The following is a 16778-nucleotide window of genomic DNA, read 5'->3' as shown; positions in this document are numbered from 1 at the left end:
TCTTTCCTGACTTTTTCTTTACGGTAGAGGTTCAATTACCTAAACATTGAGCCTCATTGCTTATTAACTACTGAAGTAATTGAGTTCCATAAATTTCCGTGGCAAGTATATTGTGGCTTACATGATTTCACTCTACGAATGGATTACTCCCCTAATGTGCGGAAGATCGTACGATATTTCTTTGTAAAACAAGTCTTATACAAGAGTGTGTGTTCCCTACAGGGTTGTGGGAACTTCATGGTTGTTTCTCATGGGGAAAGTGATCAAAACTGCCTTTCTTTTTCTGTGTTCCAGACTATTGCTTTCTTCATTTATTTGGCAGGAAGATTAAATGATGAAGGACCATTTCTGATTCTTTGTCCCTTGTCTGTTTTGAGCAACTGGAAAGAAGAAATGCAGAGGTACAGAGTAGATGTAGCTGAAATTTTGTTGTTTTATCTTGATTAAGACTTTTTTTCTGGATGATGTATAAAATATGATAAAACAACCTATTGTCGTAATTATTAAGTTTATTCCAGAAAACTTCGAACTGATAGAGTGTAGGTAGACACTGAGGATATAATAGGGGAAGAGTAATATTATTACTATATGGCAATTTAAAGGTCAGCAATCATTTATAGTAAGTATTGATGAACTTAGTAGAAGCCATTGTTTTTTGTTTGTTTGTTTTGAGACAGAGTTTTGCTCTTGTTGCCCAGGCTGGAGTGCAATGGCATGATCTTGGCTCACTGCAACCTCCGCCTCCTGGGTTCAAGTGATTCTCCTGCCTCAGCCTCCCAAGTAGCTGAGATTACAGGCGTGTGCCACCACGCCTGGCTAATTTTATATTTTTAGTAGAGACCGGGTTTCTCCATGTTGGTCAGGCTGGTCTCGAACTCCCAACCTCGTGATCTGCCCGCCTCAGCTTCCCAAAGTGCTGGGATTACAGGTGTGAGCCACCGCGCCCGGCCTATTTTTCATAGTGACGTAGGAAGTAACTCATGTGGAAGAGATCGTTTTATTTTTAGAGTCAGCACAAGACCTTTTTAGATCTGATCCCTCTACCTGTTCACATAGGAACTCGCTCTGAGGTTCAATCATTACTTTAGATAAGATTCAGAGCCCTAAGACTCTGGTTGTAGGACCTCATGAGGTCTGCACATTGCTTCCTCCCATGAAATGTAATTTTCCGGATATGCACATCCTGTCACATGGATCTAGTATTTATGTTTATCTACTTCTTTTCTTGGATTCAGATTTGCTCCAGGTCTTTCCTGTGTAACATATGCAGGCGACAAGGAGGAAAGAGCCTGCCTTCAGCAAGACCTGAAACAGGAGTCACGTTTTCATGTGCTACTGACTACCTATGAGGTATTCGTTCGTTTCTCTACAGCAAGAACTCCTAACCTGTGACCTTAGAAGTTGTAGAGTCTGCTGAAATTATATTTTAAGTTTTGTTGAGAGCACACACTTTTCTGGGCAGGGAGTCTGCCTTCATCAGATTCTCAAAAGAGGGCTGCGACCAAAAGAAGTGAAGGATCATTGTGCTTCAAATTAGTTCGATCTTTTCCTTTCTTGGTGGATCAAGGGGGAAGGCTTCTCAAGGAAGTGGCACTTGAGCTGCCTCTTGGTTGATGAACAGAAGTCAGGCAGGCAGGCAGGGGAAAGGGTTTTGTGGACTGAACAATCATGTCTGTTACTGGAGGACAGGAATGGGAGACAGCTCTGGCCTTATTTTAAATCCTTGTATTTCAGTCTAAGACAGTGTGTGCCACTGACCTTCCACTTAATCAGGCTTTTCTCTTTGTTTTTAAGATGGCGCTACTTAGAAATTATTCTCAGAACTTTTTTTACTTAGTGAACAAATGAGACTTAGATAAATCCTGTAGTTTAAGAGAGTTCACAGAAAACTAGCTTATCAATATTAGAGTTTATCAATGCCAGCCTTTATAACATGTCTTCCTAATTTTTCAGATTTGCTTGAAAGATGCATCATTTCTAAAATCGTGAGTAGGTTGTACTATTTAAGAACTTGGGTTGAATGTATCGTGAATGTCATGTCTTTCCTTCACGTTTTAGTACTTTGCCTCTCCTGGCATGTCTGGTATGTCTTCCATAAGTTCTGTCTATGGGTAGGCGGCATGGTGGGAGTCCTGTGTTACAGTCCTCTAGTCATTAGCTGTGTGTCCTTGGGTTACTTATTTAATCTCCATGAACTTCAGCTTCTTCATCTGTAAAATGGGGATAATTGTTTCTTACCTCAAATAGCTGTTATGAAAATTAAATGAGATTAAATATATTTTGTGTGGTTAATAGATATTAGGCTCTTTACATCAACTTGCATAGACCCCTTTCAGTACTACCATTTGGAGAGTTTGCTGTAATATAGAAGGAGAACCATTTGAGCTGTTTGCTGGAAATAACCTAAAGTAGCAATCAGTGCCGTGGAATTAACTTTTTAGAAAGGGAGTTTTAGGTGTACCTCTAATTAGTTAACCTCATATTGGCCCATGAAATTGGAAATTCAGATTTAACTCTCAATACTACCTAATAATGGGAATGATAGGATCATGTCAAGATAACAGTTACAATGCAAATTAAACAAGGGCTAGAATTTAGGTAAGAAAGATATGTTGACAGGGTTTCATTCTCTATAACCTCTGTAGTTATTACATGGTTAGGTGGATATTCTGTATTTTAATATTCAAAAATTTTTGTTTTCGAAGTATTTTATCAATATTTTAAATGTTATTTCTCATCCAGGTTCCTGTGAATTGGATTTCTATTTTCATGTTATTTTCATGTTATTTTGAAATACTAGAGGCTAGGTCATAGATTTCATGACTTAACTATCCAGTATTTCATTTAAGTGAGCATATTATCTTATTTTTCTTAAGATACACATTCCCTCTCTTTTTATTAATATTTAAGTTAAATATTTGTTGAAAGCCACTCACTGGAAAGACATTGTTCTGAGAGTCACTGGCAGTATCAGGAAAGTAAATCATAGAGCTACCCTAAGAAGACATAAACTCTAGTGGAGGGATAAGTGTACGGATAACCATAATACATAGCAATATATGGGAAGTCTCAAAAGACAATAAAATTGGGACATAAATGTTGTTGGGTACTTTACGTAAATTATCCCATTTAATCTTCATGAAAACCCTATGAGGCAGCTATTATCCATTTTACGGGTGAGGAAAGTAAGAGATTTGGTAACCCATCCAAGGTTACATTGCTGATGATAAATAGCAAAGCAGACATTTAAACCCAGCATTTGGTGCTGTGGAGCCTCTTTTTAAGAGAACTTCTCAAAATAGCTAGTTGTACTGGAGTTTTACATTATTCAGCAGAAATAGAATCTTTCTATTTCAGATCGTCTGTTTTCAATGCATTTTCAGGTAGATTTAAGAACCTAAGTAACAGAGAGACATTTATAATGCTGTCTTGTAGTATGAATCCCAACAACATAGATACATTCTTTCAATATATTTGGAAGGTTATATTGCTTATTACTGTATTGTACATTCTGAGAATAGCAGGGAAGTGTAATATCATCTCTGCCCTAAAGAGATTTATTATGGAGAGTTAAGGCTGTGCATGTTACAAATATGAACAATTTGAAATGTTTTGGACAATAGACTTGTAAAACTCTTTGGATCAAGAGGATTAGAAGTTACCTCATCTGACTTTCCATTCAGTACTGGATTTCCCCCATCTTTTCCTCTTCAGGGAACATCATTTAGAGTATCCTTGGATGAATGATTTGACCCACTTCCTTTCATGAGCCAAAATCCACCTCTCTGTAGCCTGTTTCACTGAACAAGCATTTTTTGGACACCTAAGTGTCTAGTTCTTCACAAGGGAATAGGACATAATCTGTTCTGAAAGCTAATTCAAACAGAGCCAGGCACCATCCTAGAGAAACTTCCATACCTTATCTCATGACCACTGTGCAACTTCATCTGGACCCTTGTTTCTTGTCATCCTTAAATGCATCCTCTGCTCATGCCACCCAACCTTCTCCTTTGACTTCCTGCACTCTCTTTGGACCCTCAGTCCCCCTCTACTGGCTCCTCTCAGTAGGTGAATGGTAGTGTAGTAGGCACCTCTGTTCCTCCGCCTGTCCTCTGGAGTTTCTCTGTAGCCTCAGGAAGAGGGCCTCCACCTTGTAAGGTGAACCTCTGCTCAAGATCTTTCTCTAATTTTGGAGGAATTTTCCTTTCCATACCTACTATTTTTCCAGTGTTCTGTTTTATCTGTATATAAATTTAGTTTTTTAAATATGAAAATAATGTAATGGGATTCCAGAATGTTTATAGTCAAAATAAAAAGTTGAACATCTTATAATTTTCACTTTATTATCTTTTGCATGGCTTTCACATTTGTAAAAGAGGATACATGATATTTATATCTTTTTTATTATTCTATAGGCCTTTTAAATTGCAACACAATCATATTTATTATTTAAAATGCCATGTAATATTTTACTACCTATTATTGGACATTTAGGTTATTTTCCACTTTTTGCTGTTTTAAATAATACAACTTGAAACATTCCCAAGTATATCTTTTTCTGTATTTTGAATTTTTCTTAAATAGCTTCTCAGTAGTATTTGTCAAAGTATTTGCTTTTATGACTGAAACTTCTTGAGAAATTGCTGATGTGACACAGTATGCTGCAAAATGTGCTCTGGCAACAGCCACTAATGACTTCCATGTCAACAAATTCAGTGGATATATCTTCCTGGACATCTCTGAGAGATTTGACTCTGCTCACCACTTACCCATTTTAAAGTCACACTTCTTAAGTTCCTACAACACCACTGTCTCTTGATTTTTTTCTTCTGTGTTTGAACATCAGCTCTGTCTTTATGACCTTCACCAAGTCACCTAACCTTTCTGAGCTTTAGTATCTTTATTAGTAAAATGAGCACAATTGTCTGCTTGCTATACTCTTTTAGACTAAATAACACATAAAGTCCTGAGGTCAGTGTCTGGCACAAAGTAGGAGATCATAAATGTTTCCTTTTCCTTTCTGTCTCTGGCTTCTTCCTTTCTGCATAGGTCTTTCCCATTTTGTTAAAAAAAAAAAATCCCTTGGTTTTACTACCTTATCCAGATATTGTATTATGCACATGTAGCCTCTCAGATAGGAAGGTAATTTGGTGGCATTTGTAATAGAAGGGGCTTACTGTTAGTCTTTTTAACAACAGTCACAGTTTTGTAGTAAGACTTTTGATTGTGAAATATGTGTTTAAATTACACAAAACTGAAAGCTTGGGTTTTCTCTCACAGATTCCCTTGGAGTGTTCTTGTTGTGGATGAAGCTCACAGGTTGAAAAACCAAAGCTCCCTGCTGCATAAGACCTTGTCAGAGGTAAACTTAGAGTGTAGCCTTAGTTTTTATATAACCCCTTCTTTTTAAATAGACATTATATTTTAGAGTAATTTTAGATTCACAACAAAATTGAACAGAAACTACAGATGTTTTCCATGCATATGTCCCCACACATGTACAGCTGTCCCCTGTCCCCACACTTGTACAGCTTCACCCATTATCAACATACCCCACCAGAGTGGCGCAGTTGTTGCAACTGATGAACCTACATTGATGCATTGCTATCACCCAAAGTCCATAGTTTACATTCGGGTTCACTCTTGGTGGTGTGCATTCTGTAGGTTGGGACAAATGTCCAGTGCCATGATATCTACTGTTACAGTATCATACAGAGTAGTTTCACTGCCCTAAAAATCCTCTGTGCTCCACATATTCATCTTTTCTTCATAACTCTGTTTAAAAAATACTAGTTTAGGCCTATATACAGTCAATTAAATTGAAACCTTTTTTCGAGTTCGATTTCTGCAGGGCTAAATGAACATGTTTTGGAAGACAGAAGTAGTGCTGAATATGGCCTAACTTCTTCTTTCTTTTATATTGGAGATAGGTTTACTAATATCTGGTGAATAAGAACCCTACCCCAATAGAATGCATTTTATTTCAGAAATGTTTCAACTCTCTTTTGATCATCTTCAAAGGGACAATTTCTCTTAAAAAATCTACTATAATTCTTCTTTGCGCAATAGTAGATATATCAGACGTGTTGTACCCCTCCCCCCAATTTACCTGTTGAAAAAATTTGATAGTTCACCTGGGTTCATGAAGAGACCAATCACATGCTATTGAATATTACCTCCAGTTTGTCTTGTCTTTGTCCTACTTTTGAGCATAATACACTTGCTTTCATTCCTTTCTCTGGATCTCTTGCATCATTCTGGCAAAGTAGATGAGAAATATCACTGTACCCTAGATTGGCCTTTTTTTCTGAGGAGTCAGTGTGATGTGAAATACCCTTTTTATTGACTTGGTAAAGGTTTGTTCATTGATGAGACCACATATGTTAATTTCTGTGATGATAATTAAAGTTTGGTCCTTGTCCTATAATAAACCAATTAATAAATTTAGAGTCATTTGGAGGAAAGTCTTAGATATGAATTCTATTTTTACTGGTCTAAAAGTTGCAGTTTTTAGAGTCTTAATGTAGATATGATCACTGTGTATTATTAGCCCAGTCTCAAAGGTCGCTGTCCCCTGGTGGGGCCCCCTCTATCCCTGGTGTCCTTTGCCTTCTTTGTAGGGACTTTTAACAGTATCTCCTTCTGAGAGCTTGTCTTGGTCTGTTTTTCACAGACTGGGTAATTCATATGAGCAGAAATTTATTTATCACCGTTCTAGAGGCTGGGATCCAAGATGAAGGTGCCAGCATTTGGCAAGAGCCTTCTTAACTGCATCCTCACATGATAGAAGGTGGACGGGCAAGAGGGAGCAGAAGAGCAAGCTGTCCAAATGCTGCATGACACTTTTTTTTTTTATATATATATAAAGGCCTTAATCTTATTCATGAGGGAAAAGTTCTTATGAACTAACCACCTCTTAAAGGCGCTACCTCTTAATACTATCACATTGACAACACCTGAATTTTGAAGGAAACACATTCAATCCGTAGGAGTTGTCATATCCTAGCATCTAACGTTATGAAAGATGGCTTCATAAACTACTGTGCCAGTTTACTAATTTAAAACGGGAGGAGAGAAGCAGGCATAGTAAAAGAACCTGGATTTGGAGTGGGAAAGCTAAGTTCTGTTGCTGGCCCCAGAGCGTTTTCTTGTTATTCATAAGGAAACTAAGGCTCAGAGGGATTAAGTGAAGAAATGGTTCTGGGTCATCTAAGCATTCCTTTTTAGATGAGGCTTGAGTTGCAGATAACTGGTTGGAAAGAAAATACATTTATTTACTGGGCTGACAGATGGGGAGTGGGATACTGCCGTTTTTTTTTTTTTTTCCCCTAATATTGTTTTCAGTTTATAAAAGTTGGAAGCAACCAGCTGGGCTCAGTGGCTCACGCCTGTAATCCCAGCACTTTGGGAGGCCGAGATGTGCGGATCATGAGGTCAGGAGATCGAGACCATCCTGGCTAACATGGTGAAACCCTGTCTCTACTAAAAAATTCAAAAAAATTAGCTGGGCGTGGTGGTGGGCGCCTGTAGTCCCAGCTACTCGGGAGGCTGAGGCAAGAGAATGGTATGAACCCAGGAGATGGAGCTGGCAGTGAGCCGAGATCACGCCACTGCACTCCAACCTGGGCAACAGAGCGAGACTCTGTCTCAAAAAAAAAAAAAAGTTGGAAGCAACCTAAATGTAAAATATAGGGAATTGGTTGTGCAATTTATGTGACATTCACACAGTGCATTTGCAAAATGTAAGGCTACCAAGAACAATTATGTAGAAGAATATTTAATAACATGGAAAATGTTTGCAAAGTATTTTATACACACACAAAAAAGCTTACAAAATACTATTTACAAACAGAGACAGACGGTCTCTGAATCTTTACCCAGTTATAAATTTTGATCCCAAAATGGACCTAACTGAATCAAAATGTTAATTTGTGTCATAGGGTAAGTTACCTGTAGCGACTAGCAGCCTTGGTTTCCTTTGTGACCTCACAGCCTTCATTCACCTCTGCTCTTTACTTGGTGAACACATATTGTAAGAATGTGAATTGATTATTGGAAACATTACTTTTGACAAGTTCCCATACTTGAAATACTACAAAAACATCACCTAACAAGCAGAACAACCATGAATGGGTAGACATTGATTAGACATTTAAAAAGAAACAAATAAAAAAGGGAGATGGCAAAAAAAAAAATTGTTTACATCTGTTTTCATTGATTGTGTTATTCATTTATCATTTTTTGTATTATAAAAGCAGTGTCTTCCTATGACCCCCCTCCAAATCAAAATATAGAAAGACAAGAAGAAAAGAAAACATCCCAGTAATCCTACTCCTACATTAACACTTTAATGGTTTAATGGTGTATGTGCTGCCATAATCTTTGCTGTGTGTATACACCCAAAAAGTAATGTATATATGCATATATATAATTTAAAAAGTCAAAATGTATATTATTTTAAATATGAAAATATTGTGTATATACATGTGTATATATGCACATACATATATATACGTTTACATACTATGTTTTGACATTTAAAACAGGCTGGGTGCTGTGGCTCACACCTGTAATCCTAGCACTTTGGGAGGCCGAGGCAGGAAGATCACTTGAACCCAGGAGTTCAAGAGCAGCCTGGGCAACATAGTGAAACCCTGTCTCTACAAAAAAATTTAAGAAATTAGCTGAATGTGGTGGTGAGTGCCTGTAGCTCCAGCTACTGGGGAGACTGAAGTGGGAAGATCACTTGAACTGGGAGGAGGAGGTTACAGTGAGCCGAGATCCTGCCACCGTACTCCAGCCTGGGTGATAGAGCAAGACCCTGTCTCAAAAAAAAAAAAAGATATACATACACAAGATGTCAAGATATGGCTTCCCCGTTTTGATGTATTATTTAATTCTACTAGTGGAAATTCTTGTGAATGTCAGTTTAGAGAATATCTTTTGCTTGACCTAATATGTTTTCGTCTTTTTCCTAACCTTCTACTTCATGTCTCTCTTATTCTTGGTGTTCTTCTCTGTTGTTCAAAATTTAAGGACTTTTTTTTCCATTTGAGATTCTCTGTGATCCTATGTCCAGAAACATCCAGAAATCTTGACATCTTGCATCTTGGTGTTCTTCTTTGTTGTTGAAAATTTAAGGAAATTTTTTTTCCATTTGAGATTCTCTGTGGTCCTATGTCCAGAAACATCCAGAAATCTTGACACCTTGCATCTGATGCACCATTAAATTTTATAAAAGGGCAGTCTCCTATTATAAATCTTGCTTATTGCTTGCAGTGGTGGGGCCTGATGCTGTATCGTTGGATTCTCAAACTGCATGAGCATGTGCTTTGTGTCTCAGATACCTCAGTAGACTCCCCCACACAGGCAGTAACACATAGTTTGAATCCCCATCTGAATTGAATAATAACAGCCATATTAAATCCTCATGCAATACTTCGGAGTTCACAAAGTGTTACTACATCCTTATATAACAGTGTTTTCTTCACAGGGTTATTATCCCCTTCTTATAGTTGAAACTGAAGAGGTATTATTTCCTGCATCAAACAGCTAGTTTGCAGCTTGAACCTGAGCCATCTGATTTCATGTCCCCTCGGTATTTCCATTAAATCATGCCTCTCTCTGTGTGGGTAAAGGTTGTGATGAGTAACTCAGCCTTGCATTCCAGTGTTATGGAATTTTTATTTTATTTATTTATGTATTTGAGTTCTCAGTAGTCTTCAGTCTCCTGTTGACCGGAACTCCCATCCAGAACAGCCTCCAAGAGCTCCACTCCCTCCTCACTTTTGTGGAGCCTGATCTCTTTTCCAAGGAAGAGGTGGGAGACTTTATTCAGCGCTACCAGGATATTGAGAAAGAGTCTGAGTCAGGCAAGTTCCTTTCCTATAAATCATCCCCAAAATGATGATTGACACAGAAACCATCCTCATGCATAATGGTTATAGGTAGAAAAGAAGGAGAATTGATGACCAGAGGACACCTTCCAGGGAGACAGAGCCGCTGATATTAGGGAGATGTTAGGTCACACATGTTGTTCCCAGTTGTCTGCTGTTTATGACTCTGTTAATTGTTTGCTATGTGATTCTGCAGTAGGGCTTCTTTAGTTCATTTTTGGAAGAAATAGAAAGTGCCTGCTGATTTGCAGACTTTTTTTTCCAACTTGTAATTTCTATAAAGACTTTGTTAACTTTATAAGTCACTTCCTGAGGGAGAAAAGTATGTGGGTGCTGTAGTCCCAAACTACTGTTCAGCATTCTACAGCACTGGTATTTCTTTTAATGCTGCACCAAAACCAGAATTCTGGGATGGGAACCCTTTCTCATTCATACAGCCAAGAGTTGTAGTCTTCTGTTCCTGTATCTTTGCCCCTCTGTGTTGTAGGATTATCTATCTATCCCTGTGGTATTATCCTAGGATGATTTTTCAAAACAGATGGGAGGTATACCAACTAGTGAGTTTGTATGTGCTGGGTAAGTATGAGTTTGAGGGGGCTTCTCACAGCAAAAATCTCCAGACTATAGACTGAAGATTACCTGGCGAACCTGCTCTGATTACTCCCATGTTTTGGGTTACCTGACAAAATATAAGACTTCTAGTCAAATGCATGACACACTTGTATTACATGGGACACACTTGTGTTAAAAAGTTGTTCATTATTTATTTGAAATTCAAATTTAACTGGGCACCTGTATTTCCATTTGCACATCTGGCAATCCTACAGGTAGTATAATTCTAATTTAGAATAATTTTTGAAATTCAAGACACCTGGGGAAAGATTAAGGGATTTTTTAAGTCAAAGAGCCAAATTTGAATGCTGGCCACATTCACATCCAGCTGTGTGACTTTGGATAAGTTGCCTAATTTCTGAGCCTCACTTAACTTAGCTATAAAAATGGGGACAGTATTCCTCACTTGAAATTTCTAAGCTGTTATGCTGATCAGTGAGATTAAATGCAAAAATTCTGGAAACAAAAGTTATTTGAGTGTTCCTCGTTCTTGGGCTAAGAACAAGTCATGATTCCGGAAAAAAGATGATCCCAATGAAGGAAGAAATACTGTAAAAAATGACTATAGTGGCCAAGAATGCAAAATAAGTGTGAAATGAGAAACAAAAATAAATTTCTTTAAGTTCTCTAGGGTTCATTGCCTTGGTTCTACTTTTGTCCCACACTTCTTGTATTTTTTTTTGTTATGTAGCAAGTGAATTGCACAAACTCTTGCAGCCGTTTCTGCTGAGGCGAGTGAAAGCTGAGGTAGCTACAGAGCTTCCCAAGAAGACAGAAGTAGTGATATACCATGGCATGTCAGCATTGCAGAAGAAATACTACAAGGCCATTTTGATGAAAGACCTAGGTAATCAGAGGGCACTTGTCCATTTAGAAACTGAATGAGGATGTGATTTCATGTAGTAAAATATTTTATAGTCACACTCATTTGTATGATCCCAATAATATGGGATGGAATTTTGTATTCTGAATAATTCTGGTCGGCTACAGTGGGACTGTGGCAGAGCATCTTAAAGGTAACTCAGCCTTGGTTGTTGCAGTTGTGAAATTTCCTTTTCTCCCCTCACTCAGTTTTTCTTAGTGCCTGTAATTAAGCAAACACTTCCAGGTGTCCCAATCATGTCTTTCATCCTCCCCCACTGTCAGATATGGTAGTCCACCCTCATTCGCAGTTTTGCTTTCCAGGGTTTCAGTTCTGCACTGAACTGCAGTCTGAAAGTGTTAAATGAAGGTTCCAAAAATAATTCATAAATTTTAAATCAAACTCTGTTGTTAGTAGCATGATGAAATCTCACTCTGTTCCACCCAGGACATGAATCCTCCTTTTGTTCTGTGTATCCACGCCGTCAGCGTTAGTAGCCTGTTCTGTCATCAGTCCAATAGTCATGGTATCACAGTGCTTTTGTTCAACTGACTTTTATTTTACTTAAAAATGGCCCCAAAGCACAAGAGTAGTGATGCCTGCATTTTGGATATGCTAAAGAAGCCATGAAGTGCTTCCTTTAAGCAAAAAAGGTTAAAGTTCTCAATAAAAAAATGAAAAACAATTATATGCTGAGATTGCTAAGAACAAATCTTCTGTCTGTGACATTGTGAATAGTATATTGTTATAATTGTTGTATTTTATTATGAGTCGTTAATATTTTACTGTGCCAAATTAAACTTTATCATAGGTATGTATGTATGGGAAAAAACACAGAATACATACAGGGTTTGGTACTATCCATGGTTTCCGATATCCACTGGGGGTTTTGGAACATATTCCCCATGGGTAAGGGGGAACTGCTGTATTTAAGAGAGTGCAAAACTTTTTTGTTGAATCAGATTCACTGGGAGGAATTGGAAGTGACAAGGGAAAGATAGGAGTGAAATAATTTCTCAAATTGCACTTTTTTGTCCCTTGACTCCACAATGACAGTTAAAGAAAATTTAGAATTTGCAAAAGAGTAACAGTACCCCTGAGTTCAGTTTATAGTTGAGGGTCTTTCTTAAAACAAAATGGTTAAGAAAATTTTATGTGAACATGCTGTTAATTCTCAATACAATTCAGTGAAATTTGGGAGGTTAGTGTAGGTTCAAAGGATATAACTGAAATGATTAAGGTTACTTATAAAAACTCAGGGTTTTGGTTTTTGTTTTGTTCAGTAGGCCATCTCTTTCTCTCTCTCTCTCTTTTTTTTTAATTTCAGATGCATTTGAAAATGAGACGGCAAAGAAAGTTAAACTGCAAAACATTTTGTCCCAGCTTCGAAAGTGTGTGGATCACCCATATTTGTTTGATGGTGAGACAGTGCCTTTTCCCCCCACATTATTCTTTGGTAGTGTTTCTGTGGCCAAATCATATCAAAATTCTTCAAAATAATTGCATATACTTACTTTGTCTACTTTGTTTATTCTCAATTTCTCTGTATTGATGTTAACTCATATATTGTTCATGTTCAGATATCTTCAGCTGTCCCGGTAATATCCCTTCTGGCTATGTTTTTCTTTTTTTGTTAAATCCACGATCCAGTCCTAGATCCTGCAGACCCTGCATTGCATTTGCCATGTCTCTTTAGTCTTCTATAATCTAGAAACTTTCTTCAGCGGTTTTTTTTTTGCCGTTTTTTTTCTTTCATGACATGAAGAGTCAAGACCGGTGGTTTTGTGGAATGCATGATAATCTGGGTTTTTAAAAATCATTTCTTCATGATCAGATTTCCCATTGTCTTGAATTGACTCAGTCTGCCTTTCCTCACTGCTATTCCAGGTTCACTAATGATCTTCCTGTTGCCCAACCAATGGTTATTTGTTAGTTCACGTTGCAGTTACCCTCTCAGAAGCCTTTGGCACAGCTGATCACCTCTTTCTTGAAGCACTTTCCTCCCTCAGCTTCTGGGATATACTTTGTCTTCTCCATCTGCTCCTTCTCAGTCTCCTTTGTTGCTTCCCCTTCATCATACAGAACTCTGTAAATTTTCCCCTGGGCACTGCTTTAGCTGCATCCTAGGAATTTTGGTGTGTGGTGTTTTTGTTTTTCTTCAGACTGGGGCTTTTTTAATTCCCTGATTGGTAACCCTTGGAGCAAGCACTCCTGTGGCCATGAAGACTCTAGATAGGATCAGTACAGAGGGCTTGCTGCAGTCATTTCAAGGGAATCTTTGCCAAGTAGTGCTACGAACTGTTTAAAGATTGCACAAAATCTCAAGTAGGTGCATATGAGACCTTTTTTAAGAGGAGGGGGTGTTGGGAACACATAGGTTTTGAAAGAAGTCCTCCAGGTTATTCTGACTGTCATTTTGACTTATTTTATAGAGTGAGTCTCAAGATTTCAGTTTTGGGTCTCCTTGACCTTTAGCATCTTCTTCTGCCTCAGTTTCCTGAAGAGTGGTTTTATTCCTTAGATAGATGTTTATTAGGCTTGTTGGATGTGCCAGGCTCTGTAATTGGTATTAAGCAGGACTGAGATCATCATGCAAACAACTACTTATATGAGGAGCTTTTGGCTTTTCTTCTTGTAGCCTAGCTATTGGCTTCTGCCCTTACTGAGGGCACATTACTGGGAGTGGGTTCTTTCTTTTCTAGGTGTGGAACCGGAGCCTTTTGAAGTTGGAGACCACCTGATTGAGGCTAGTGGGAAGCTTCACCTGCTGGATAAGCTACTAGCATTCCTGTATTCTGGGTAGGTGGTAGGTTCACATTTGCTGCTCTGAGCTAATGACTGTTAAGACCTGACAATTGAGGAACTCACTGAGTTGTTCAGGCCAGTTCCAGTTTTCTTTTTTTTTCTTAACACTGATTCAGGTTCTGCCTTCTTTGTGACTACACTCCCACCCCATTCTATCCCACCCCACCCCTTCCACAATCATTCTTTCCTTTCCTGAATTTCTACAGCACTTATGATCCTAATCCAGCACTTGGCAATGTGCTGCCTTAATCTGCTGTCTGGTTAACTGGTGTATGTTTACCGTATCACTCCAACTATATATTGTTTGGCTCCACAAGGACAGAGACAACACTGAGCATTTCTTTTATAGTTGCCTGTTAGTAACTTGGCATTGAATTGACACATAATGGAGGCTCAGTAAACATTCATTTTTGTTAACCTGTGGGGTTTGATTTAAACTCAAGGGGAACTTGAAGGACTCTTTCTCAGGGACATGAGTTGCGCATTAGAAGACGAGGTTCAGAGCCAGGCGCTGTGGCTCACACCTGTAATCCCAGCACTTTGGGAGGCTGAGGTGGGCGGATCATGAAGTCAAGAGATCGAGACCATCTTGGCCAACACGGTGAAACCCTGTCTCGACTAAAAATTCAACAATTAGCCGGGTGTGGTGGCGGGCACCTGTAGTCCCAGCTACTCGGGAGACTGAGGCAGGAGAATCACTGGAACCCAGGAGGCAGAGGTTGCAGTGAGCCGAGATCATGCCACTGCACTCTAGCCTGGTGACAGAGCGAGGCTCCATCTAAAAAAAAAAAAAAAAAAAAAAGACCAGGTTCAGTTAGTGTTCAATAGCCATGTGTTCAGCTTATACCTAATCCTCCTAGTCACCAGAGTTCTCTCTTTCTAGAGGAATCTAGGAAAAGCCCAGATTCCCATGGGTTTCAAAATTATCCCTTTGGAATGACTGTCTTAGGTATGGCCTGAACTAATCTAAAACGTCAGATTTGGCAAAATTGCTCAACTTTAGGAATGTGCAAGTTAAATAATTTCATATCTTACTGTATTTCATTGGTTCTCATATATCTGCCATAAGTATGTTAGAGTTGGAAAAGGACCTATAAATGCCTTCTGGCCAGTTTTTTATTTCACCGACCCAGAAAGGTTATATGACTTGCCCAAGGTCACACAGCCAACAAATGGCAGAAATGAGATTAGAATTGAGGTTTTCAAGTTCATTGCTTTCTCTACCCATTTGGGGCTTGAATCTTGAAAGAGTTCCCCATAATTGTTCCTCTTACACTTGTTGCAAGCTTAGATTAAATAAGTTTTTATAATGAGAATATTGTTTTGACAGTGCTGTGCTTCTTTGTTTATGCAAATTTAAAATAACAGCCAGTAACAAGGGACTCTAGGCCTGACTTTGTTCTTGACTTACTCCATCATTTTGCCTGCTCCTTTCTTCCCTCCTCTCACTATACAAAAATTTTCTCATGTGTTATGGAAGATGAGACATCACTTACCCCTTGCTTCTCTAAAGTAACGCTCCTCAGACTTTTCAACCCATATAGCTGTAGATGACAGGATAGTGACTTTACACCCCCAAACAGGGAATAGTTGTAGATGACTGACCACAGGCTTTCTTCAGAGTCTCCAGTTTTTCTTTTCTTTTTTGTTTTTTTGTGTGTGTATTTGAATTTTGCATTTTATTCTTGACATATCTGTATTTATTTTGCCACTAAATTGAAAGCTTATATTTCTTTCCATTGAGCAAATTGACATTCCAGAAAGAGGCACCTTGTTTATTCTAGGGCTTATATCCCCTGTTGCATTGACATGTCCCCTGGGAATAATCTCCACTCTAGTTTGAGGATGACTGCTCTGAGGGATACAGCTACCTGTGGAGGTGTATTCTCACAGAAAGCATTTGGAGTTTCTGAGGCAGTCTATAAATCATATGACATTTATATTTCTACTTTGGTATTTATTTATAAACTTGTATTGTTTGGTAAATTTTGCCTGAGGGAAATTGACCTTAAATACCACTAGACTTGGCAGTGTTTCCTTTTCTTTTTCTTGCCAGGGGCCATCGGGTTTTACTTTTCTCCCAAATGACCCAGATGTTGGACATTCTCCAAGACTATATGGATTACAGAGGTGACACCTTTTGGCCACTACATTACCTAAGGCTCTGTTAGACTTAACAGTCTAGATAGGTCCATGAAGAATAATATGGGATATGAGAATATTACAAAGGAAAGCAGGGTGAGAACATTATTCAGAAACAAAAAATCAAAAGTAAGGCGAGAGGAGAGTGGTGTGTGAAGGCAAGGATGGACAGCAGAAGAGAGGCACATGGGCAGAAATAAACACCCACGTTCCCACCAGTTACATGATTTAAAATTATGGGCCGTGGAGCAAATGTTGTGGAAATGTTTTTGAAAATGTATGATAAAGTTTCGGTGACTAGAGCTTTTCGTGTCTTGTAACATTCACTTCAACAGTTGAGCACTTATTCATGATCAGTGAAAAGGTGAATATTGAAATTACAGAGATACCAAATAAGCCAGGGGAAAAGTAAGAGTAACTTTTTCTACATAGGCAATAAAGAATGTAGGTTATTACCTGGG

General features: G+C 38.4%; 2 protein-coding genes across 5 annotated transcripts in view; one reads left to right on the top strand and one right to left on the bottom strand.

Moving 5' to 3' along the window:
- FMO5 (flavin containing dimethylaniline monoxygenase 5) overlaps nt 1-16778 on the bottom strand; it is a 344784-nt gene that overhangs the window by 62716 nt on the left and 265290 nt on the right.
- CHD1L (chromodomain helicase DNA binding protein 1 like) overlaps nt 1-16778 on the top strand; it is a 55475-nt gene that overhangs the window by 12586 nt on the left and 26111 nt on the right. For 2 of the 5 annotated variants that reach the window (XM_032151609.2, XM_032151607.2), the window contains 9 exons: nt 295-401; nt 1236-1350; nt 1954-1985; nt 5281-5362; nt 9710-9872; nt 11200-11355; nt 12698-12790; nt 14073-14169; nt 16232-16305. In XM_032151609.2, the coding sequence (XP_032007500.1) occupies nt 394-401; nt 1236-1350; nt 1954-1985; nt 5281-5362; nt 9710-9872; nt 11200-11355; nt 12698-12790; nt 14073-14169; nt 16232-16305 (820 nt within the window). In that variant the 5' untranslated portion in view covers nt 295-393. Of the gene's footprint in view, nt 1-294; nt 402-1235; nt 1351-1953; nt 1986-5280; nt 5363-9709; nt 9873-11199; nt 11356-12697; nt 12791-14072; nt 14170-16231; nt 16306-16778 lie in introns of those variants that run through there. The other 3 variants (XM_058439386.1, XM_058439387.1, XM_058439388.1) reach the window with 3 other exon arrangements.

This window comes from Hylobates moloch, unplaced genomic scaffold (genome assembly GCF_009828535.3).
Source record: "Hylobates moloch isolate HMO894 unplaced genomic scaffold, HMol_V3 SCAFFOLD_5, whole genome shotgun sequence".
Classification (NCBI taxonomy): domain Eukaryota; kingdom Metazoa; phylum Chordata; class Mammalia; order Primates; family Hylobatidae; genus Hylobates; species Hylobates moloch.
The sequence above is the reverse complement of the archived record's forward strand: the minus strand, read 5'-3'. Positions and strand labels throughout refer to the sequence as shown.